Source organism: Typopeltis vanoorti, chromosome 11 (assembly GCF_054136105.1).
Source record: "Typopeltis vanoorti isolate ZY-2024b chromosome 11, IOZ_Tvanoo_1.0, whole genome shotgun sequence".
Taxonomy (NCBI): Eukaryota; Metazoa; Arthropoda; class Arachnida; order Uropygi; family Thelyphonidae; genus Typopeltis; species Typopeltis vanoorti.
The window spans coordinates 27,961,128-27,988,396 of record NC_143559.1 but is presented as its reverse complement, the minus strand read 5'-3'; the positions used below and the strand labels follow the sequence as shown (position 1 = coordinate 27,988,396).

General features: G+C 37.7%; 1 protein-coding gene across 1 annotated transcript in view; it reads right to left on the bottom strand.

The window, feature by feature from the left end:
- LOC150101399 (protein sel-1 homolog 1-like) overlaps positions 1 to 27,269 on the bottom strand; it is a 279,247-nt gene that overhangs the window by 55,464 nt on the left and 196,514 nt on the right. Inside the window, exons 14-15 of the mRNA XM_090400935.1 lie at positions 23,533 to 23,681; positions 8,574 to 8,739 (exon numbers count right to left, since the gene is read on the bottom strand). Of these exons, the coding sequence (XP_090257061.1) occupies positions 8,574 to 8,739; positions 23,533 to 23,681 (315 nt within the window). The remainder of the gene's footprint in view (positions 1 to 8,573; positions 8,740 to 23,532; positions 23,682 to 27,269) is intronic.

Genomic DNA, 27,269 nt, shown 5'->3' with positions numbered 1-27,269 from the left:
TCCATTATCCAGTTCAGTCGTCACCTTATTATAAAACTTGAGCAAGTTACTCAGGCATGATCTACCCTTTACAAAGCCATGCTGTCCCCTGTACAGTATCTCATTTTCATCAATCCATTCCTGTATTTTTCTCTTGACTACTTTCTCCAAGACCTTGACAACTCCTGATATGCTGATCGGTCGGTAATTTGCAACCATAGTCTTGGATCCTCCTTTATGCAGTGAAACTATTTTCCCCTCTTTCCACACCTTTGGGACTAAACCAGACTCGACACTCAGATTAAACAACATGGTCAAGGGCACTGATAATTCCTTAGCCGCTTCACGCAAGACCCGTGCCGGTATACCATCCAATCCCACAGATGTATTCACATTAAGGTTCTGTAATAGACTATTCATCTCCACTTCATTCATCACAATTCCCGTATAAACTAATGGCTCCTTCATTTTTTCAATGTCACCACTTGGATGATATACTTTTGCAAAGTGGGCGCTCAGTAACTCCACTATATCGACTGGTTCAGTGACCTCCTTACCATCGTTATTCCTTAAAATCATTTTGCCATGTACAGTTTTTTTTTCTTGCTTGCAGCATATTGAAAGAACTGTTTAGGATTCTCTTTTGCTTGCATAGCTAGTTTCCTTTCATAATCGGCTTTTGCTGTTTTTACCACACTCGTTACCCTTCTGGCTTGCACTTTATACCGTTCGTGTGCCTGCAGGTCACCCCTTTCTTTAAATTCCCTCCACAGTTGTTTCTTTTTTTTGCAGCTCAAGCTTAATGGTGTTATTCATCCATTTAACCCCTACTTGTTTTACTATTCGGACCCTAGGTATACAATCAGCCATAAACTCCTGTAAATGCTCCTTGACCTCCCCATGCTCTATCGACGTCCAGCCCTTGCAGTTGTACATGCCATGGCACTGATCCAAGCAATCTCCTAAGCTTGTCATACTTGCCAGCACAGTAATTCCACATATACCCTGTCTTAATCAAAAATTCCACACCTTTAGCCACCTCCCAGGTCAAGACCTTGTGATCACTCTCACCAATAGGTGGCAACATGGTCATATTCATTACAGTCAAATTGTGAGATGCTATTACCAGGTCAAGCACTCTCACACCCCCAGTATTTTCAATTACATGCTGTCTCAGATAGTTATCCCTTAATAATTGAATAAAATCCATTTCCTTACTCACGTGTCCTCTCCTCCTTCCAAACAATGTTACCATAATTAAAATCCCCCATAATAATTACCCTCCTTCCACTCATTTCATCAATTTGTTTATGCATACTATCTCCACCATCCATTCCATCACCTGGTCTATAGCAGCACCCAATTGTATATTTTATTCTGCCAGTCTCAATCTCACACCAAATAGCCTCAAATGAGCTTCTTTCACTATCCTGCAATACAACTTCAATTCTCCTTGGCTGCAGTTCAGCTATCATCAATAACACCCCTCCCCCCCATTTTATTCTCTCTGTCCCTCCTAAACACACTATAATCTACACATTCTATCCCACTAACTATATCATCTTTCGTCAGCCATATTTCACTAATAATGCCAATAACCTGTGGCCAGAAAGAGCCAATCAAGGCCAAAAATTCTTCCTTCTTGTTCCTAATACTCCTGATATTAGTACACATGAAATGCAGTGATCCCTTTGTTCCACCCATATCTTGATGCGTTATTGTAAATGTTCCATTCCTATGTTTTGTCCTTAGTGCTGGCTCAGGTACATTATATACATTTTTACACTCAATTGTCTCACTGATGTCTGCATATCCACTACCCCCCCATCCTTGGTAGTTCTAGTTTCCCTGGTTCTGCACATCCATTTTCACTTCATTCAGCAGCACTTTTTCCAGTCTTCGCACACCAAGTCCACTCAAATGCAGGCCATCCATCTTGTATAAGTCCTTTTGCCCATCAAACTCATTCCACACGTCCACGAATTCCAAACCACACTGTCTGCATAACCTGTGCATAATGTCATTTGTGATTATGGCCCTCCTAAACTCTTCTCTGTCATACCGCAGCAACAGACTCACCATTCTAACTCTGTCACTCTTTTCTTTCGCTACCTTTAACAATACTTTCAAGTCCACTCTCATAAAAAATTTATCACCTTTCAATTCATTCGTACCCGCCACAATTATTAATTCTTTCACCCTCTGTTTTTGCACTCTAATACTCTCACTTACATCCTTAAATTTCGCACCTGGTAAGTACGATTTAGTTACACTCCCATCTATCACTCCTCTTAATAACGAGTCACCATACAACATTCTTTCCTCCATTTCAGAAACTTGCCCACTCTTATGCTGGTTATTTACGTTAGCCGAATCACACTGGAAAGAGTTTTGCAGGTGCTCTAATTGCCGCTGCGCATTTTGTATCACTGCATGCAACCTTGCGATCTCACTTCCTACAAATAATTCCTCATTTTTTTTATTATTCAAACCATTTTCTCTCTCTCTGTATAGTTGCTCTCACTCTTTCTTAGATCACCGCTCTCATTCCCGTCTTGTACATCGCAATTCCCTATCAAGCCACTATGATAGTACTGATAGTGCTACATGAAAAATTTACATCATTACTAACTTCCTACCTACAATTTTCCTACAAATCAGTCTGTTACTTGTCAAGACTCCAACATTACCCAGATCTTATATTTCTATTGTCTAAGGCACTTTGTACCGTATCAATCCACCTACGTCTTGGCCTTCCTCTGGGTAATTTTCCAGCAAACTTGGCAGAGAACACTTGTTTTGCTAATCTTTCCTCGCCCATTCTGTTTAAGTGACCTTACCACCTGAGATTAGCTCTGCTAATGCATTCCTGGATGCTGACAATGTCAAGTTCTTTCCTAATATCCTCGTTTTTAATATGATATTTCCATTGATGCACGCCATCGGTTCACGCCTCTAAACTTTCTCAGGACTCTCATATCTGCGGTCTCTAGTCTTTGGTCAAGTGTTTTACTTCTGACCCAGCTCTCAGATCCATAAGTTAAAACTGGTTTGAGCACTTTCTTGTATACAGCTAATTTAGTGTTCCGACTAATTTCTCTCTTCTTACATATGAATTTCTTCAATTTACTTCCTACCATAATACCAGCTTTGTTGATTCTGTTGTCTATTTCCATAATTAATTTACCATCTCCACTAAAAATCGTGCCTAAGTAGCTGAAATGTTTCTTTTTCCACAGGTTCTCCATTCACAACATAGTCGACATTTTCAATGATTCTGCCTATTTTCATTGTCTTTTTATTGTTGACCTTCACACCATATCTATTACAACAGTTATTCAACTTAGTCAGAGAATCTTGCAGACTCGTAGCGGATTTATTTAGAAATATAACATCGTCTGCATAAAGCAAAGAGCTAACATTAACATCTCCAATTTTGATATCATGTTTAATACCACTTTCCTTCATAATGTGATCCATTTAAATAATGAATAACAGAGGGGATAATGTACATTCTTGTCTCACACCAGATTTAACATTAAACCATCTTCCTGTACTTCCTTCAATTCTAACTGCTGACTCAAACTCAAATAAAGACCAAGTATTGCTTGACATAATGCCGAATTGACACCATATAACTGTAGTGTATTGAATAGCTTCTCTCTTGGCACCTTGTCATATGCCTTTTCCAAATCGACAAAACTTAAATACAGATCTTTGTTACATTCCCATGATTTCTCCACTATTTGTCGTAAAGTGAAGATCTCCTGACAGCCTCTATTTGACCTGAATCCAGCTTGTTCTTCACCTAGCTTTTCTTCCACAATTCTTCTCAACTGTTTCTCAAGTATACTTGCATATATCTTACCAGGAACACTCAATAGGGATATACTCTGTAATTCTCACATTCAGTTTTATTTCCCTTTTTATATATAGGTACTATGAGAGCTCTACTCCAATCATTGGGAATTAGTCCCTCTGTCCAGGCATTCTGAACTATGCAGTGCAGCCACTGTAAGACTTTTATACCACCATACTTCAGCATTTCTGGTCGAATATCATCTACTCCTGCTACCTTTCCACATTTCAAGCCTTTGATGGCTTTTTCTACTTTAAGTATGGATATGTATTCCTGACTGTATGCCTGGTCAGTGTTTTTTTTTTATCACTGTGCTGTCATCACTGCTTGTTTCATTTAGCAAATTTTCAAAGTAATTACTCCATACTTCAAGGTTATCTTTTTCTCCCATTTTCATTTCACCTTCATCATCTCTAACTCCTTTTACAGCATTCTTTCTCCCATTCCTAAGCTTCTTCAACAACCTCTAGAATATTTTGCTACCTTCTTGATATTTATTTTCTATGTTCTTGCCAAAGTCCTTCAATGACTTTTGTTTAGCTAGTTTTACACAGTGTTTAGCTTTCTTACATTTGTCTTTGTATTCTCTAAGAGAACAAGCTGACTTATTTGCCAGGAACTTTTGATATGTTTTCTTCTTTTCCTTCACTGCCTCTTTAACTTCCTGTGTCCACCATGGAGTTCTAATTTTTCTATCCTTGCACACAACCTCACCACATTCCTCTCTAGCTGAATCAATCAGGGTTTTCTTCAAAGCGTGCCACTGAATCTCCAAGGTTTGGTTCCTGTTCTCAAATTCCTTCATTTTCCTTCAATAATCTTTGTGTACTTCAGTCTACAGTTCACATCTGAGAGCTGCTCAACTTTTATTCACTTTAAAACTTTCTTACATGTCATTCTTTTCAATATGAAATTTAATTTTATCCTGCTGAAGACTAAATAGTGATCACTTCCAATTTCAAATCCTGTGTACACTCTGGTGTACTGCACCAGAGAGAAAACATCACTATCAACAATAACATAGTCAATGAGACTTTTCTTATTCCTTGTCTCTTCTCTCCATGTGAATTTGTGCAAATTTTTATGTTGGAACATGGTGTTAGTAATAACCAGTCCATGTCCTGAGAAGAAATCCAACAGGTATTTGCCATTATTATTAGCTTTGCTCTTTTCTCCATATTTTGAACACAATTTTAATTAATGCATTTGAAATCTATCAACACCCCATGTTTTTTTTCCCTGCGGATTCTTATTGAAAAATTAGTCCAATTGGCCTGGCCGGATAAAATCATATGGTGTGCCGGATCTGGCCCAAGGGCCATAGTTTGGAGACCCCTGACTTATATGATACTGTCTAGATTAAAGTGGGTTAAAATTATTCAAGTAATCACTCCATTTTGATTATAAACAATAGTGTTCAAGTTGGCTATACATTATAGTGAACTCATTAACTAACTACTGAAAAAATCCAGCCCAAAGTAATATGATCATCAATGCTATTACAAAGAAAATTCAAAATAACAAACCTTCCACTATAACAGAAGAATATGAAATAAATATAATAATCAACTACTCATCAATTAAATAATCAATGCAAGTCTGTCCTTGAGTCATTAATTTGCATATTAATGATACTTTGAATAGTATCCAGAATTCCAGCTTTGCTGATAATGCAAGGTTGGAAAACATAAGCAATGACTCAACTGTAGTCTCTTGAGAAGAACTGAATAGACTGAGGACATGGGAGTTGCTATCAACAGCCTATGGCAAGGAGACTATGTGGTATAAGATTTCTGTTGCTGATGTGAGACCTCCACCGTACTTATTGGAAACGGGAAGTGGACTGAAAAGTTCCACGTGCAGTCTGTCAACAATAATAATTACAAATACTAATCCATTTGTAGGTGGAAGTCACATAAAAAGAGAAAAACACAAATTACAATGAAAAAAAAAATTACTCATCATCATCATGCGTATCAAGGATTTTAGGCCTAGCATGGCCTGTTCCGGCCTTAAAAGTCGTCATTGAATTGTTTAAGAGGACATCCTGGTTTTTTTTTTCCTAATGGTTTATTTTGGTAATCTTTCTGTTTCCATTCTTTGAACGTGTTCCATCCATTTATGTTTATATTTTTTAATTTTTTCAATTACTGGTTCTTGGTTTAATTCTTTCATAATTTCTTCGTTTCTTTTGTGATCAAATAGGGTATAGTTTGCAGTTTTTCTCATAAACTTCATTTCTGCTGTTATTAATCTTTGTCTTTTTGTTTTATTGTCCGGATTTCACTTCCATACATTAAGACTGGTAGGCTAATGTATTGTATACTTTTAGTCTGGTTTGTTTTTGCACTAGGTTTGGTTTAAATATAGAGTTAATTACACCTGTTATTTTTAAATATTTCGCAATTTTTACGTTTATATCTTTTTCTTATGTGATCATACATCCTAGGTAGTTAAATGAATTCACCTGTTCTAAGATCTTGTTATCTATTACAATGTTGAAAGTTTATTTTTCACTTGGTTAGAATATCATAAATTTAGTTTAATCCTTTATCCAAGTGTGAGCAAACAAAGTTTGCGCCTGAAAGTATCTTCAGAACTGGAGGTAAGGTGGTACAACACCAGGACGACTCCTTGCAAAGGTGGAGCAAGCTACCAACACTCCTCTCTCAGTATCTCTCATAATACAAAACACATCTCCTTGCGGATATGTCTAATGTTATGCATTAAGGGAAGGGCCACTACCCAGACTAGTTTCGACCTTTATTGAGGTCTCTTCAGTGGGAGCCTGGCTCAAGTGGAGATACCAGCCAGAAGCATTAGCAGGTCATCTCTACCTCTAGGAGTTGCCAATTGGTGTGCATGGAGTCATCCTGGTGTTGTACCACCTTACCCCCAGTCCTGAAGATACTTTCAGGCGCAAACTTTGTTTGCTCACACTTGGATAAAGGATTAAACTAAATTTATGATATTCTAACCAAGTGAAAAATAAACTTTCAACATCTTTCTCTAAATCCAGAGTAATTTATTAAAAAGGTGGCACACCAATTGGCAACTCCTATAGGTAGAGATGACCTGCTAATGCTTCTGGCTGGTATCTCCACTTGGGCCAGGCTCCCACTGAAGAGACCTCAATAAAGGTCAAAACTAGTCTGGGTAGTGGCCCTTCCCTTAATGCATAACATTAGACATATCCGCAAGGAGATGTGTTTTGCATTATGAGAGATACTGAGACAGGAGTGTTGGTAGCTTGCTCCACCTTTGCAAGGAGTCATCCTGGTGTTGTACCACGTTAACCCCAGTCCTGAAGATACTTTCAGGCACAAACTTTGTTTGCTCACACTTGGATAAAGGATTAAACTAAATTTATGATATCTATTACTATTTTAGTTCTTGCTGGATTTTGTCCTTTAAAGGCCATAGTTTTTGATTTTTCTGTTGATATTATCATACCATAATTTTTGGCTATCTCATTTTAGATCTAAAATAGCTTACTGTAAATTATCCTCAGAATTTGCAATTATTATTTGGTCGTCTGCAAAAAGGAGTGTTAGGTTCACTGTAGGAGAAAGTTTAATACCTTGACGGAAATTTTTATTCTATTTTATTATTATTTCATTTAAGTAAATATTAAAAAGAGTTGATGAGAGGGGCATTCCTGGCAGATCCCTTGGTTTATCTCTCTCATATATGATAGCTCGTGATTTAATCTTACTTGTATTTGATTATCTCATATATACTTGTGATTGCTTTTAGGATATTATTTGGTATTTGTCTTTCTTTTAATATGTTTCTTTTAAAAAAATTAAAAACATTTTAAAAATTAATTTATTAATTAATTAAATTTTAAAAATCGTTTAAAAAATTACTATTTATAATAATTCACAATTATGTACAAACCAATCAGTAGTTTGAAATCCAAATGCAATCTGAATTATGAACATGCATAATTGAATTAGATTTTGAAACTTAGCTACTTTTCATTTAATGAAAATGGGTGGTACAGGTAGGTGGCTTTTTTTTTTTTTTTTTTTTTTTAATGCAGACAAACAGAGTACAGTAGATGGGTAAGAATAAGATAATTTGCAATTGCTGTTTTGGAAGCCAAATGTGGAACTTTTTTCCAAGTTACTTCTCAAATAAGCAAAGCTGTGGTTTCCTTTAGTAAAGTATAATGAAGTACATTAACATCCATATACATAGCAAATGCTATCCTCTTGAATAAATACAGATGTGTACTTAATTGGAAAATAAAAATGATTTCTACACAGATTTAAAGCAAAACCATTCAATTTATTTTAATACAATATCAATTATCCTTTGCCTGCTGAATGGGTATTTCCATTAGATGTCATCAGATTTAGGAAATTGTGCTAACATGTGAAAGAAAATATTTTTCTGCATTTTATCAATTATAAAGTGAAATCAGGATCAATTACTTGAAATCTCTATAACAGTTACTTCATAAATCAACGAACAGAACAGTCAAATTTCTGAGAAAAGAGCAAAGGTCTGATCATAAACACAGATACAGTAAATGTAATTTATTTTTAAACATTACATTTTATTATCTGCAAAGAGTAATTTATTCAACTTATGACAATCTTTGGAACATGATGAAAAGATTTCAGATTTCCAGATATATGATAAATCATTCAATAGAATGAAGGTTTACTTTTTTTTTGGAGGGGGGGGGGGTAAAGGTAAGTAAAGTGAACAAGTTTAAAAAACCTACCTCTGTCCAATATAAAAGCAGCATTACTCTGGGCTACTTCAAATCCTAATTCTCCTAAAAATGCATATTTCACAACTGCCTCATTTACATGACCTTCTTTATACTCAGAATAGGCTTGCATTAGTTTTTCACCCCATCGTCCTCTCTCAGCTACATTTTTGAACAACTAAAATAAAAGTTTGTAGATCTATAAAGCTCTTAACATAATTAATACAAAAATCTTCTAATCCAAACAAAACATCTTTATATTTATCAAAATGAGCAAAAGGCAACATCATAAACAGAATTGGAAGTTTATTTTCCACTCTGGTTAGATTATAATAAAATTAGTTTAATCCTTTATCCAAGTGTAAACAAACAAAGTTTGCACCTGAAGTAAATTCAGGATTGAGGCAACTTGTAGTAAAGATGGACCAAACTCTCATCACTCCTTGTCTCAGTATCTCCCATAATGCAAAACACATCTCCTAGCGGAGATGTATAATGCTATGCATTAAGGGAAGGGCCACTACCCCACCAGTTTTGACCTTTATTACGGTCCCATTAATGGGAGCCAGACCCAGAAGTGGTGATACTAAGGCAGAAGCAATGGAGAGGTCATATTTACTTATACGAGTTGCCAAAAGGTGTACCACATCATCAAATTCCTGCCATGTACCCTCAAGGAGTGTACAGGATATGATAGCACTACATGAAAAATTTACATCATTACTAACTTCCTATCTACAATTTTCCTCCAAATCAGTCTGTTACTTGTCAAGACTCCAACATTATCAGATCTTATATTTCTATCGTCTAAGGCACTTTGTACCGTATCAATCCACCTATATCTTGGTCTTCCTCTGGGTCGTTTTTTCCTGCCAACCTGGCGGAGAACACTTGTTTTGCTAATCTTTCCTCGCCCATTCTGTTTAAGTGATCATACTACCTGAGATTAGCTCTGCTAATGCATTCCTGGATGCTGACAACATCAAGTTTTTCCCTAATATCCTTATTTTTAATATGATATTTCCATTGATGCATGCCATCTGTTCACGCCTCTAATCTTTCTCAGGACTCTCATATCTGCGGTCTCTAGTCTTTGGTCAAGTGTTTTACTTCTGACCCAGCTCTCAGATCCATAAGTTAAAATTGGTTTGAACACAGTCTTGTATACAGCTAATTTAGTGTTCCGACTAATTTCTTTCTTATTCCATATGAATTTATTCAGTTGACTTCCCACGATACCAGCTTTGCTGATTCTGTTGTCTATTTCTATATTTAGTTTACCATCTTCAGTAAAAATTGTGCCTAAGTAGCTGAAATGTTTTACTTGTTCCACAGGTTCTCCATTCACAACACAGTTGACATTTTCAATGATTCTGCCTATTTTCATTGTCTTTGTCTTTTTATTGCTGACCTTCATACCATATCTATTACAACAGCTGTTCAATTTAGTCAGAGAATCTTGCAGACTTGTAGCGGATTTATTTAGAAGTATAACATCATCCACATAAAGCAAAGAGCTGACATTAACATCTCCAATTTTGATATCCTGTTTAATACTACTTTCCTTCATAATGTGATATATATAGATAATGAATAACAGAGGGGATAATGTACATCCTTGTCTCACACCAGATTTAACATTAACCCATCTTCCTGTACTTCCTTCAATTCCAACTGCTGACTTACAACTCAAATAAAGACTAAGTATTGCTTGATATAATGCCCCACTGACACCATATAACTGTAGCGTGTTGAATAGCTTCTCTCTTGGCACCTTGTCATATGCCTTTTCCAAATCAACAAAACTTAAATACAGATCTTTGTTACATTCCCATGATTTCTCCACTATTTGTCGTAAAGTGAAGATCTGATCCTGACAGCCTCTATTTGACCTGAACCCAGCTTGTTCTTCAACAAGTTTTTCTTCCACAATTCTTCTCAACCGTTACAGGAACACTCAATAGGGAAATACCTCTGTAATTCTCACATTCAGTTTTATTTCCCTCTTTATATATGGGTACTATGAGGGCTCTACTCCAATCATCGGGAATTTGTCCCTCTGTCCAGGCATTCTGAACTATGCAGTGCAGCCACCGTAAGACTTTTATACCACAATCATTCAGCATTTCTGGTCAAATATCATCTACTCCTGCTACCTTTCCACATTTCAAGCCTTTGATGGCTTTTTCTACTTCAAGTATGGATATGTATTCCTGACTGCATGCCTGGTCAGTGTTTTTTATCACTGTGCTGTCATCACTGCTTGTTTCATTTAGCAGTTTTTCAAAGTAATTACTCCATACTTCAAGGATATCTTTTTCTCGCATTTTCATTTCAACTTTATCATCTCTAACTCCTTTTACAGCATTCTTTCCTCCATTCCTAAGCTTCTTCAACAACCTCTAGAATATTTTGCCACCTTCTTGATATTTATTTTCAATGTTCTTGCCAAAGTCCTTCCATGACTTTTGTTTAGCTAGTTTTACAGTGTTTAGCTTTCTTACATTTGTCTTTGTATTCTGTAAGAGAATAAGCTGACTTATTTGCCAGGAACTTTTGATATGCTTTCTTCTTTTCCTTCACTGTTTCTTTAACTTCCTGTGTCCACCATGGAGTTCTAATTTTTCTATCCTTGCAGACAACTTCACCACATGTCTCTCTAGCTAAATCAATCAGGGCTTTTTTCAAGGCTAGCCACTGAATCTCCAAGGTTTGGTTCCTGTTCTCAAACTCTTTCATTTTTTCTTTAATAATCTTTGTGTATTTTAGTCTACAGTTCACATCTGAGAGCTGCTCAACTTTTATTCCAGCATTAAAACTTTCTTAAATGTTATTCTTTTCAATATGAAATTCAATTTTATCCTGCTCAAGAATAAATAGTGATCACTTCCAATTTCAAATCCTCTGTACACTCTAGTGTCCTGCACTAGGGAGAAAACATCACTATCAATAATAACATAGTCAATGACATTTTTCTTATTCCTTGCCTCTTCTCTCCATGTGAATTTGTGCAAATTTTTATGTTGGAAGATGGTGTTAGTAATAACCAGTCCATGTCCTGAGCAGAAATCCAACAGGTATTTGCCATTATTATTAGCTTTGCTCTTTTCTCCAAATTTTCCCAAAATATTTTTGTATGTCTCACAATCATTTCCTCCTCTGCTATTTAGATCCCCAAGTCACCCCTATTATGTCGATCTGGTACTTATCTAATTCCTCAGCTAGCTCCATTTCTTTGCCATTCAGGCTTCTTATGCTGATACTACCGATCTTTAACTCTGGTAATGTTGAGTTGGGGTGTGCTTAAGGGTCAAAGCTGTATAACTGAGAGGAGACCTCCACATAGCCAAGGAATGTGGAGAACCGACCAGGGCTTCCGTCCTAATGTCCAATTCTCACCTTCTCGTGGTGCACCCTGTTGAGTATCTACCTGGATACTGAACGAATGAGGATGGGCTGGCAATTTGGGATTTAGTTGACCAAATTGTATTCTTATTGGTTAAACCAAAATACAAAATGGTACAACATGACAAATCTGTACCACCTTATTATTAAATTACTCTGGATTTAGAGAAAGATGTTGGAAGCTTATTTTCCACTTGGTTAGACTATAATAAATTTAGTTTAATCCTTTATCCAAGTGTAAGCAAACAAAGTTTGTGCCTGAAGTATCTTCAGGTCTGAGGCAACTTGTATTAAAGGTGGACCAAGCTCTCATCACTCCTTGTCTCAGTATCTCCCTTAATGCAAAGTATATCTCCTTGCGGGCTGGGTCCCCCTGATGAGACCTCAATAAAGGTCGAAACTGGTCTGGGTAGTGGCCCTTCCCTTAATGCATAGCATTATGCATGTTTGCAAGGAGATGTGCTTTGCATTATGGGAGATACTAAGACAAGGAGTGATGAGAGCTTACTCCTCCTTTACTACAAGTTGCCTCAGTCCTGAAGATACTTAAGGTGCAAACTTTGTTTGCTTACACTTGGAAAAAGGATTAAACTAAATTTATTATAGTCTAACCAAGTGGAAAATAAGCTTCCAACGTCTTTCTCTAAATCCAGAGTAATTTAATAATAAGGCGGTACACCTTTTGGCAACTTGTATAAGTAAATATGACCTCTCCATTGCTTCTGCCTCAGTATCACCACTTCTGGGTCTGGCTCCCACTGATGAGACCTCAATAAAGTTCATAACTGGTCTGGATAGTGGCTCTTCCCTTAATGTATAGCATTATACGTGTCCACAAGGAGATGTGCTTTGCATTATGGGAGATACTGAGACAAGGAGTGATGAGAGCTTGGTCCACGTTTACTACAAGTTTCCTCAGTCCTGAAGATACTTCAGGTGCAAACATAAACAGAATTATATACATTACATAATTTCACACTCAAATTCTAGTCACTTACCAGCGCTTCCAAGATTTACTTTGGCCTTAGAGATAAAGTTGCCAACCTAGCTGGCTGAGAATAAATTAAGAAGACAGCACTTCAGCTCTCCGAATTATAGGTCATGGTTTCTAATTCCCACTAGGGATAAGAGATCCAAAGTTGCATGAAGATTTCAGTGTTTGATATCCAAATTGGAGTTTCTAGATTATACACAATTCTTAGTTCACCCACAAGGTGTGATAGGTACAAGCTTATATATAAGGCCTGTGTTTTGGTAGCACTAAAATCAATAGGTTATCCTCATCTCACTGAAATATGGAAAAGAGATCAGTGCTTAAACCACTGATTATGGAAGATCATGTAGCTTGGAATAACTAAGCACCACAAGGTCAGTCAAATTACACCATAACCACGGCAATAAACTTTAATAAAAATAATGGAGTACTGTCATTAGTACACTATTTCCTTCATCACTCTGGATAAGGTTAAATTTGTACCATTCGAAATTTAGTGTTTGAAATGCTTTCTTCTCTTGGTACATCATCATATGTTTTTTGAGATTAGCAAAGCCTAAATAGAGATCCATATGTTTTCTATAATTTCTTGTCAGTTATCATTTTTAAGGATGTATCTTTAAAAAGTGAACCTGATATTATCATAGTCCAAGCCCTTATTTATATTGCAATTTTTTTAAAGCATTCATCTTTACCTAAATGTAAGAACAATACTGAAAGGTGAGGAAGATTTGGGATTTAGTATCAGGAGTTCAGTAGGAAAGAAAGTGTTTTGAAAAACCCTTTTTTTTTTTTTTTTTTTTTTTTTTGAGAATGAGGAGGCTATTGATGTCATGTGTCTGTGTCAGGCTAAACTAGATGTGAAGGCCAACCCGAAGAGAGAAAATTAATCTGAACTGAAGATCAGAATATTATCAGAAGCTGGGGAGGAGAACCCTTTCTCAAGAGAAGACAGGATTGTGTTTTGATAGTATTACATTTCACTAGTTTATCTTTACCTCATTTGAAAACAGTGAAGAGATTTTTTTTTTTTAAATGAAAACCTATCCACATGGACAGATGAATAAACTTTCCCATCATCCCCCATTATAACAACACGATATCATTAAAACCTCTGCTAACAGAACATCCAACCTTTCTTTCAACCAGGCTTCCTTCCTTCATCATACCTTCCTGTCCAATAGCTATGATGTCAAAGATTACCAAAAAAATAGTTGATCATCCTGTTATCTCACATCTGTCTCAACATAAGACGGTGGCTGTCCTTATCCACTATCTTAAGGATCAACTTCCTCCACTGTTCCAGATTTTACAAGTTTCGTGTTCTTGCAACTTGTCATACTAATAAACTGGATCTAGCATTGGCTTCAAGAACATAAGGAGTACATCCACTGACATAACTGTGGTCAGTCAGGTCTCGCTGATTTCATACAGAGAATCAGATGAAAAAACTACTACTATGTTTTACCACAGTAAAAAAATTGACTTCTGGAATTTGCAACAGATTAAAAAGAAAAAACTACTCTAAATAAGTATGGTTGTGTTCAGCCTCCTGAGATTTAGGAAACGATTTTTTTTAGTCTACCATCCAACAGTCAAGGCTAGCTACCAGCACCCATAGAGAGTGCTCCCCCAGGACTTCAGTTTCTAGTCTGATATCTTTCACTTATTCCATGTATATTGTATCCCAGAAGATGTCTGTGAATATTGAAACCATTAAATCCGTTCTTTATTTCTTTGTGCTGTTTTCCTTCCATTAAACCTCATTGTAAACAAAATAGTCACTTAATGTTAGGACGGCAGAAAAACAATTCAGAGGATACCCAAAACCTTGGTGAATTGATGCAGTTAGAAAAATGCCTTAAATCAGTGTTTCTCAACCTTCATGTGTGTGTGCCCCATTTTTTACTATTAGTTTTTGTGGCAGCCCCCCCTTGCAATGCTTGTGTTGAGACACTGACAAAACCCATAAAAGTTAGCAAAACAAAACAAAAAAAAAACTAGGAATTAATTAAAAATTTTATATATTTACACAAATTTAAATATGTCATCAAATCTTTCGAAAATTGTATAGATCTGGCATCACTACACAGATTGTTGAATCATATTGGCTTTTTGGAAACATTTGCAATTTCATTATAGGAAGTCTCAAATGTTCTGGAAATGTTTCTGCAAGTATAAATAAGGATTGAAATGGCAAGACGGCACTAACACTGCAACAGTGACCAACAGTGAGAAGTCATGGTCAGCGTTATTTTACTCCTATTCACAACGACAGCATAAGAACAATCTTTTCTAGTGTAGAGAAATGAATAAATTTTTAATTGGACTTAAGCGGGCATCTGACAACTGTGGAGCATCAACATCAACAAATTCAGGTTCACAGAATATCACACTGAAAGTAAAATCAAGAATGTATGCAGCAAAATATTTAGATTTCGGTTTTACAAAGACTGAAGTAAATGATGAAAAAAGGCCACTGTGTGTTATTTGTTCGAAAATTTTGGTGGCCGATAGCATGAAACCGAATAAACTTAAAAGATATTTATTATTATTATTCGTTACACCTCCAAGGAGTCCGAAGACTCATCGCAGGAGGACACCTACTATACAACTGCACTACACCAAACCTCTACTACCAATCATCTCCACCAACCACCCACCACCACAACTAGTATTTGTTTTATCTGTAAATTGTTTGTGTTCTGAAGGGCCGATTTGTCTGTATGCGGGATGAAAAACCCGAGTTTCTGGGAGGAAAAAACCCTGCTACCCCCGTATGAGATCGGCTAACTCATCTTAGATTGAAAAAGTCAACATAAAGATTCGTCCCATCACGACGAAAATCGAATTTAGGCCTATTCCAATCGAAGAGTGCATTGTACCATCGTCCTTCCAATTGCACTACTGAGGCAATTTGGAAACACTTCATAAGGAGTATGTTAACAAACCTCGACAGGTCTTTGCTGCCAAACTGAAATGTTTTGAAAAGCAAAAATCTAGCATTAAGAAAGTTTTGTCTATAAATGAAAAAGCTTTATTAGCTTCTTACAAAGTTGCATATAAAATATGCTAGGTGCAAAAAGCTCCACATTATCGGAGAAGACCTAATTCTGATAGTCGCAATTGATATTGTAGAAACTATAATTGGAGAAAGTTTTACTAAACCACTACAGTACATATCTCTATCAAATGATACTGTTGCTCATTGAATTGGTGAAGATATGCAGCAACAGCTTTTGTCGAAGCTTTGTGGCCAATTATTCTCAATTCAGTTTGACGAGGCAACAAAAACAACAAGGATTGTCTCTAGTGGTAAGACTTATACGTTGGTTAGACATAACTGGTAATTAATTTACGGAATTAACAACGCATATAAAGTAAATTAATTAAAGATAACTTTAATGAATCACTTCTATATTTCGACAATGTCACATTGTCATCTTCAGGAACATAAAGATATGGTATGTGCACTACAGGAACTAACAAAGCAAATGAGGCAGAAATTAAGACACTAATTTTGTTCCTAAAGTCCTAATGGTGCCCTCTTGCGGGCTAATTTGGTAGTCTTGGCCGTTGGGCTGAAGTTCTCATAATGAAAGTCTCCCAAATTTGGGGCAGTTTCATGCACCCAAATTTGTTGAGGTTAGGAACGTTTTTTAGAGCTGCTGAAGATTCTTTGAATAATCTTTCGTATTTAAACTTGCTGCGATGGATTATTTTTGTCTTCTTCCAACGAATTTTATGGTGGGTATCTAAGGCATGGTCTGCCAGCCCAGAGCGGCTGTACTGGTGAAACCGGATGTAGTCTTGGTGTTCTGAAATCCTGATATTTGTTGTTCTGCCTGTTTGGCCAAAGTAGGACAATTTGCAGCTGCAAGGGACCTGGTATACACCAGGTAGGTCTAGGGGAAGTGGTTGGTCTTTGGTAGAGCGGATAAGGGATGCCAACTTTTTATATGGTCTGTAACAGGAAGTAAGGTCATATTTCTTGAGGATATTAGTTATTTTTTCAGAGGTGCCCTGGATGTAGGGGATAGTGATAAACTTGGTGTAGTCTTTATTGTTGAGGGGGGTTGTGGTTTTCAGGTTTTAGTATTTTTTGGATTTTTTTGGGGTTATAGCCATTGGCTAAGAAAGTGTTGAGGATGTGGTTTAGTTCCATAGTCAGGGCCTTGTCATCTGAGCAGATTAATTTTGCCCTGTTATATAGTGTTTTTATCACCCCATATTGTTGTGAGGGGGGGGGGGGGATTGCTGGTGAATGTATCTGCCAGTGTGGGTGGGTTTTCTGTAAACAGAGAAAACCAAAGATCCATCAAGCTGGCGGGTGATTAAAGTGTCTAGGAAGGGGAGGGTGTTGTTTTCCTCTTTTTCTAAGGTGAACTGGACTCTGGGATGTTGGTTGTTTAAGTGTGTTAGGAAGGAGTGGAGTGAGTCTGAGCCATGTGGCCAAATAGCAAACACATCATCCACATAACGAAGCCAAATAGTGGGTTTTTGTGGGGCGGAGTTTAAGGCTTTTTCTTCAAATGTCTCCATAAAGAAATTGGCCAAGGGTGGGGAAAGTGGTGAACCCATGGCTGTCCCCTCTATCTGTTTGTAGAACTTTCCTTGCCAAACGAAATAGCCTGAGTTCATTGTGAACTGAAATAGGGCTGAGATATTGGGGGGGGGTGGGGGGGGGGGGGGGTGGGGGGGGGGGGGGGTGGGGGGGGGGGGGGGTGGGGGGGGGGGGGGGTGGGGGGGGGGGGGGGTGGGGGGGGGGGGGGGTGGGGGGGGGGGGGGGTGGGGGGGGGGGGGGGTGGGGGGGGGGGGGGGTGGGGGGGGGGGGGGGTGGGGGGGGGGGGGGGTGGGGGGGGGGGGGGGTGGGGGGGGGGGGGGGTGGGGGGGGGGGGGGGTGGGGGGGGGGGGGGGTGGGGGGGGGGGGGGGTGGGGGGGGGGGGGGGTGGGGGGGGGGGGGGGTGGGGGGGGGGGGGGGTGGGGGGGGGGGGGGGTGGGGGGGGGGGGGGGTGGGGGGGGGGGGGGGTGGGGGGGGGGGGGGGTGGGGGGGGGGGGGGGTGGGGGGGGGGGGGGGTGGGGGGGGGGGGGGGTGGGGGGGGGGGGGGGTGGGGGGGGGGGGGGGTGGGGGGGGGGGGGGGTGGGGGGGGGGGGGGGTGGGGGGGGGAGGATATGATAGCACTACATGAAAAATTTACATCATTACAAACTTCCTATCTACAATTTTCCTCCAAATCAGTCTGTTACTTGTCAAGACTCCAACATTATCAGATCTTATATTTCTATCGTCTCAGGCACTTTGTACCGTATCAATCTACCTATATCTTGGTCTTCCTCTGGGTCGTTTTTTCCTGCCAACCTGGCAGAGAACACTTGTTTTGCTAATCTTTCCTCGCCCATTCTGTTTAAGTGATCATACCACCTGAGATTAGCTCTGCTAACGCATTCCTGGATGCTGACAACATCAAGTTCTTTCCTAATATCCTTATTTTTAATATGATATTTCCATTGATGCATGCCATCTGTTCACGCCTCTAATCTTTCTCAGGACTCTCATATCTGCAGTCTCTAGTCTTTGGTCAAGTGTTTTACTTCTGACCCAGCTCTCAGATACATAAGTTAAAACTGGTTTGAACAATGTCTTGTATACAGCTAATTTAGTGTTCCGACTAATTTCTCTCTTATTCCATATGAATTTATTCAATTGACTTCCTACCACACCAGCTTTGTTGATTCTGTTGTCTATTTCTATATTTAATTTAAAATCTTCACTAAAAATAGTTCCTAAGTAGCTGAAATGTTTTACTTGTTCCACAGGTTCTCCATTCATAACACAGTTGACATTTTTAATGATTCTGCCTATTTTCATTGTCTTTTTATTGCTGACCTTCAATACCATATCTATTACAACAGTTTTTCAATTTAGTCAGTGAATCTTGCAGACTTGTAGTGGATTTATTTAGAAGTATAACATCGTCCGCATAAAACAAAGAGCAGACATTAACATCTCAAATTTTGATATCATGTTTAATACCACTTTCCTTCATCATGTGATCCATACAGATAATGAATAACAGAGGGGATAATGTACATCCTTGTCTCACACCAGATTTAACATTAACCCATCTTCCTGTACTTCCTTCAATTCCAACTGCTGACTTACAACTCAAATAAAGACTAAGTATTGCTTGATATAATGCCCCACTGACACCATATAACTGTAGCGTGTTGAATAGCTTCTCTCTTGGCACCTTGTCATATGCCTTTTCCAAATCAACAAAACTTAAATACAGATCTTTGTTACATTCCCATGATTTCTCCACTATTTTACTGTAAATCCTGCTGCCTATTCACTACAGTCTTTAAGAATGTTTGCATATATCTTTTCTGGAATACTCAAAGAAACTCATCTATGATTCTTGCAATCAAATTTTATATTTCTTTTTATAAATTAGCATGATGAGAGCTCTACTCCAATTGTCTGGAATTTGTTCCTGCTATCAGAGACCTTCTGAATTATCAACTGTAAAACTTTACCATATTTCAGCAATTCAGGTCAAATATCTACTCTCATCTTTTCTACATTTGTTGATATATACATCTGAATTTTTCCACCTGGATGTTTTCTGCTGTTGTTTTAATGTTCATCATCTCTTAACAATTTTTTCACAGCAATTACTCCAGACATCCAAAATATTATCTTCAGTTTGTTTGTATTTCATCTTTACAATCTTTGATTCCTTCTGAATCAGTTACTAGCATCAAAAATTTTTTTGCCACCTCATATATATTATCATTATGTGACCCTTCCAGGGAGTCCAAAGACTCAGAGGGAGAGTGTGCCAACAGCATTGAAAGATTGATCCCTTCCAACTACTAATCGTGCTCAAACTTGCTTAACATTTTGCTGAGCCATTAGTAGCAGAGGCTCTACGAATCGACTAACCTTTGCCAGCAAAGGTTGGTCGATTGGTTAGATTGATATTCCTATTGGATACCTATCGATTGGATCGATATTGGTAGATTGATATTCCTTCCAAAATCTTACCATGACTTTTGTCTGCCAACTTTTAAACATTGGTATAAACTAGCTGCATTTTCTTCTCTACATTCATGCTGAATTACTAGCCAAGAATGTTATTTAATTTCTACTTTTCATAAACTGTTAACTTCCTGGACAACCATGGAGCTTTTACTTTTCTACCTATGCAGTAAAAGTCACTCCATAATTCTAAAAATTCATGAACATTTTCTTCAGATTTTGCCACTTACGTCTAAGGTATGGTTTTGTTTCTTTTTAACAGGTTGACTGCCAACTACGAGATAATTCATAGTAGGCGATCTGGCCAAGAGGGCTGACTACGAGTTATCTCGTAGTTGTTGGACTTGCCTTTTTCGTGCAGCTGCGAGTATATTAGTAGTATATAAGCTTAACTAAGGATAGTTGGCTTCTGGGAAGAGAACAAAAAAATCAAAGCTGACATACATGAACAGAAAATTTATTCATATAGTGAAAATCAAATACAAAGTAATAGAACAATTTTATTTTTTTGCGATATTTTTTAAAACAACCTTCCACACAAAGTGCTGGCTTGACAATAATAATGAGTTTCTCATCATTTTTTAGCTTGGATACAAATTCAACATGGCGTTGTTGGACACCATTTCTTACTCTTGAAAGTTTTGCAATTTCTTGCTCAGCATATAAATTAGTTTGTTCGACCTGTAATGCAAGAAACTCTTCTGAAAAAAATAAGCCCACTAATGTTTGTACTGTAAAATCTGTTGTGTCCAATTTCAAACAAACGTTCTCTTGGAAAATAAATTGTTCAGGATCTTGTTGTATTTCAGTCCACAAATTATCGTTCGTATTTGATGTTGCTTGGGTAGTATCAGGATTATCTTCAGGCTGGGGACGACTTCATCTTTGCTGTCCCCAATCGAATCCTCAGAAGGTTCATAATCGCTACTGTTGTAACCATCCTCAGCAAACATCTCTTCAAATTCCGACTCACTTAGATTAGCATAGTACTCAAATTCTTCTCGAGTCAGTGGCCTTTTCTTATCCATATTGCGGGGTTATAAATATATATTGTAATAATAATTATAAAATAAAATACTCAAGAAAGAAGTAAATATAACGTACTCGACTAAGTTTGATTCACTACTGACAAATTTACACACATATTGCTAACTCTGCTTTAACGAAACAACGACAAGTCGAAGCGCATCTGAGTACGAATTAACTCGTGAGACTTTTTTTTTTAAAAAAAACACATTATGTGTTTTTTGGTGATTACTATGCATTATAATTAGGGTTTTGAATAATATGATATGATTAAATTTGCTTCTGAGACCCAAATCCTGAAAATTGCCGTGGCAGTCAATGTGTTAATTATGATTTTGTTTTTTTGTTGTTTTTAATTATAGTTTTGTTTCATTTTAATAATTTTTAATTATGGTTTTGTTTCTTTTTATTTAATATCATATGAGTCTACAGTTAATATGAGATCTGCTTGACTTTTGTTTCTCAATTTTAACCTGCGTAGTACCTAAGTGGTGATCACCTCATTCTAGTACCAATGAGCTTGCCAGAATGAGAGTAAACTATAATTTATGAACTAACCTCCAAACTTCTTTCTTCATCTCTTCCTACTAGACAAGCTGAACATGTTACAGGCATTCAAATAAATCTTATTACTACCATGATACAATCCCTCTATAATGAATTTTCTCTGAATATCCTCACCTTTTAGCATCCATTAATAATTTGGGTAACTAAAGCTAAAGAAGACAGCTATTTTTGTTGCTGCTAAGAATTTTTTTTAAATATTTTGTATCCAGTGAGCTTTTTTTTTAAGCTATGAACCTAGAATTACTAAAAAAATAAATAAATAAATATATATATATATATATATATATATATATTAGGAGGGAAAAGTTTATTGAAGTAAATCAACAGCACTGGTATTAAAAAAGTATTGTGGTAAATTTGTCGGCCTGGTTGGCCAAGTGGTTAGCGTATCTGCTCTCCAACCAAAAAAGGCTGTGGGTTCGAATCCCGCCATGGGCATGAATGTTTGTGATTGTCTGTGAAAATACTGGTGGTGGTTGCGGAGATGGAGAGTTGTGGAGTGGGTGCCCTCCCTTGATAAGTCTTTGGGCTCCCTGGAGGTGTCATGTAATAATATCAAACATTTTTATTATTATTATGTGATAATAAAATAGGCTGACTATACTAATTCAATTACATCAGACTAGCCCAAAAGAAAATTAAAACTTTTGCTTTTAAAATCCAAAGCGTTCTTGATATGAGATGCTGACTTCACTGTGCAAGTAGAGCAATATTTGAGCATTTATTATTACATGATATCTCCAGGGAGGCAAGGACTCATTGAGGCAGACCATACATCACCCAAACCAGCTCATACCTCCCCTTAAATTCATTCACACTAGATGCACTCACTACCCCTAAAAGCAAACTATTATACTCACTCATTGCTGCTCTGTGAGAGAATAACCTAGCTCTTACCCCTTTCTTGACTGTGAACAAACTTAACGTCCATGGATGCCTCCCCTCATGTCCTCTCCCCGCCCTTCCATATAATGAAAAATTTCATCAGACAATATCCTATAAAAGCCCATTCAGAAGTTTATAGACCTCTATCATATCACCCCTTTTTCTCCTGTTAACCAGAGTAATCCACAGACTCGCAATCTGTCCTCATAATCTAAATCCCATAATACAGATTTTTTTTTGCACCCTTTCCACAAGCTCATCCTTCTTTCTTTATCCCACAGCTTCCTTAGAAGCTGGGAGACCAAATTTGTGCACAATAATCAGTAAATAAACCTTACCTTGCCATGTAAGGTTCACTTCAACATCACAATTATCCTCTGAATGGCATTTGTAACTTTTGCTATATGACCTTTTAACTTTAAATTCCTATCCACCATTATGCCAAAATCTTTAACTTCAGTTTCTTATAGCATAACTCCACTAATATAATATGCTGCTGGAAATCTCGTGCCAAAGTGCATGACTTTACACTTCTGATATTAAACTGACAGTCACTTTTTTTTGGCCCAAATTTCCAGCCTATTCAAATAATTTTTTAAGTGCTTGATATCACAGAATCCTTGATAGCTCTGCCTATCTTCACATCATCTGCAAACAACTGCACATATCCTGTTAGACCCTTCCTAATTTAACTCAAAAAGAAACAATATCAACAAGGCTGTTAATCTGATTTAATGAAGGACTGGATGAGAGGAGAATGGTTAGTGCAGCAATCACAAAGTATAAGCATTAAAGTAATCTTTCCATAATATTCTTTCTTATTCTGTACTAGCCTTGCCTTTAATCTGGCTTGGTGACAAGATTTTTATTTTTTTATTTTTCTGAAATAAAAAATGGCATAATCACAACCTTCAGTAATAATAAGATGTCCTCCTGAGTAAGCAATCAGCCAGAAAACATAACCTATAAACAAATCTGCAAGTTCAGAAAAGTCTATAAATGTACATAAGAGATTAAAAATAAAAAGAGAGAGAGAGAGACAACAAACAAACCTCTACTGCAGTATGACATGATCGTACTGTCCCAGTGCCTGTGGCATGCATTTGGGCTAAATTATAGAAGGCTAAGACATGTCCTGATTGTGAAGCCATAGTGTAGTATTTAATTGCCATCTTATAATCTCTCTGAACTCCTAAACCACCTATAATAGTGAGGAGGAAAAAAACCAACTTATTCACAAATTTGTTATCAACACTAACAAAAAAAAAAAAAAATTGTATAGTATTAACATGAATGATAGTGAATAATATAACATACATTTTCTACCAAAAATTGTCCGGACACCCCGTTATTTGAAGTTATGGAACGTTCCAGGTTTGTTAACTTAAAAACTGGTGTACAGATAGTAGGAAGCAGCATTTCATCATAGCAGCTGAATACAGGTGGTATGGCAATACGACGTGAACTTGGTGACTTCAAGAGAGGTGTCATAATGGGCTGTCACATTGGTGGCATGTCCATACATGCCATTGCTGCTCAAATGGAGCATTCAAAATCAATGGTTCGTGATGTGATCAACAAGTGGAAATGTTCTGACATCACTAGTGCAAGAAAACATTCAGGACGGCTGTGAAAATGACTGACAGGGACAGGAGAGTGTTAAAACGAGTGGCGTGCAAAAACCAGCTATAATCGGCACAGACGATCCATGATGAGTTCCAGAGCACCAGTAACACCATGGTGAGCACTAATACTGTATGAAAACAACTCCATTTACTGGGTTTCCATGGAAGAGCAGGAGCACTCAAGCCAAACATCAAAATAATGAAAGGCGGATCATTTGGCCTGGCGCAAAGAGTGTGAACTGAACAACTGACCAGTGAAAAACGGTACTCTGGTAATTAATGAGTAATGAATCAAGATTCACCTGTTTCCAGTCTGATGGCAGGGTATGAATATGCAGGCAGTCGGGTGAACGCTTGTTGCCACAGTGTTGTACCCACAGTAAAATTTGGCAGTGGTGGAGGCAATGGTGTGGGGTGCATTCAGCTGGTTTGGAGTGGGACCACTGGTCATTTTCTTTTGTCCAAGAAGGTAGCTCAGTACCTTGATATTCTGAATAATCAGGTACTGCCTATACTGTTTACTTTTTGTGGAACAGACCTGTGTTACTATCAAGACAACAATGTCCCATGCCACAAAGCTGCAGCTGTTATGGAATGGTATGAAGAAATAGGCATTAAATGACTGCTCTGGCCTGTGCAGAGTCCTGACCTCAATCCCATCGAACACCTGTTGGATGAATTGGAGTGGTAATTCAGGTCCAGAGCAGCACATCCTCAATCTGTCGCTGAATTCAGTGATGGTTTGATGGAGAAATGGAGACGAATTCCACCTGATGTGTGCCACACATTGGTGGAAAGTCTCCCTCAAAGAGTGCAGGAGGTGATCAAAGCCAAAGGTGGACATACCCGATATTAAGGTTCGCCTGCTGGTATCAATTGTAAATTGCTAAAGTGTCAGACAATTATTAGTAGATAGTGTATCGTGTAGTGAGTAACTGGCTGACATATGCAATTAAATCCTTCATACAAGATTAACTGGAAAAAGATAATGGTATTGCATAGAAGATACTACAGGTCTGAGATGGTATTGCAGCTTCAGCTATAAAACACAACCCTAAACTCATTAAGTATGAGTGCATTAATTTTCCATTAGGGGTGCCCACTATAAGATTAATCTTTATATATGAAAGGTTTTTTTACCTTGGTTTTAATCCTTTTTTCCCAAATAAGTCAAGTTTGCGCCTAAACGTGGTTCAAGGCTTATGGTGGTGGTGCAATACCAAGGCAACTCGTGGTAAAGATGGATTAAGTTCTGATTGCTTTCCTGGGCATTTCCCATAAATGTAAAACACATCTCTTAGGAGATGTATAATGTTATACATTATGGGTGGGGATCAATACCCAGACCGGTTTCAACCTTTATTGAGGTCTCATCAGTGAAATGCCAAGGTTTAAGTAATACAGAGCTTATCAATTTTACCTATGCAAGTTGCCACAAGGTGCTTTGACCTTATTAAGAATCTCCAGATGAGAGAAAGATGTGGCAACTTGCATAGGTAAAATTGATAAGCTCTGTATTACTTGAACCTTGGCATTTCAGGGTCTGCCTACTCACTGACAAGACCTCAATAAAGGTTGAAACCAGTCTGGATAGTGACCCCCACCCATAATGTGTAACATCATACATCTCTTAGGAGATGTTTTACATTTATGGGAAATACTAAGGAAAGTGATCAGAACTTAATCCATCTTTACCAAGAGTTGCTTTGGTGTTGCACCACCACCATAAGTCTTGAACCATGTTCAGGTGCAAACTTGACTTACTTGTCTGTTTGCTTAGTTGGGAAAAAGGATTAAAACCAAGGTTATAAAATTACTTGGTATCTTTAACATAATCTTTATATAGTCTAATTTCATTTCCACTTATTGTTTCATGAGTATTTTTGTGTGTGTTATTACAATTTTAACATTGCATTCCTGAAGATGTCTGTGACGGAGACAAAATATTGAAACGATTAAACCTGCTGTTTAATTATTTCTCTTTGTACTGTAGTTATTCCATTAAATTGTACTGAGTGTAAACCAGCAACTAAGCCTAAATATGCATTTACCATGTGAATATTTATAGAATATGCATACAGCAGAAACAATGCATGGGTGAAAGTATTTGGAGTGAGATGATAAGTGATGTATTGTTAATCAATCTCATTGCTCTTCTTTATTTGTCAAGTATTCTTAGGAAGCTGTTGAGGGCACCACCTCAAACCTATGAGCAGCATGTTTGAGAATGAGGTTTAAAGGAGGCCTAGACCCTGCAAGTGGATGGAATGGTTGTAATGTATTTATGCCAAGAGAGGAATAATGTCAAGGTAATCTTAATGAGAGAAATCTCATCTTGCCTAGAGATCTGAACATTGCCAAAGGTAAGGCTGGAAGAATATGGTTCACTTTGTGAGAAATAGAGCAGAACTGTGTTTTGCAGGGATTGAAATTCACAAGGTTATCCGAGCTCCATCGAAGAATGCTTTGGAGATCAGAATTTAGGGTTACAGAAGTTGTTGCTCTGCAAGTTGTGGTTTGTGTGGTGCACAGTTTGTCAAGTGAGATGTAGTATACTGTCATCAGCAAAACTGTGTTGGACAAGTGGTCAGCTGGTCAAGTTGATAAAAAACAGAAGTATGAGGGTGGGCAAGATGCCATAACCTTGCAAGGACCCCAGCATTAGTTGCATAGTCAGAAACATGAAACAGTCTACCATCACACACACAATTTGTGTCTTATGAGAAAGCTGGAAACTCAGATGCTGAAGTCACAAAACAAACCAAATGATGGGAGCTTACTTAATGTGGCAGACCAAATCAAAAGACCGAGATGTCAAGTGCAACCATATGGGATTTGCAGAACTCTTCTAAACAGGTGGATTACATAAGTGAACAGATCTTCTGTTGATCAGCAATGGCAGAATCCATAATGGTAGCTTTTCATTAGCTGAATGAACTTCAAAGTAGCATAGGAGTTGGGTGTTGATTCTTTCCACTACTTTGAAGATGACTGAGGTGAGAGATAAGGCAATAGTTTGATAGTAAGGATTTATTACCCTTCTCAGGAATGGGTTATAATACATAGGCTAATCTCCAGGGTGTAGGGTAGATAGCAGTAAAAGAGAGAGAGAGAGCATAAAAAGGTAACACAGAACAGGAGTCAACTCTAGAGCACAAATCTTC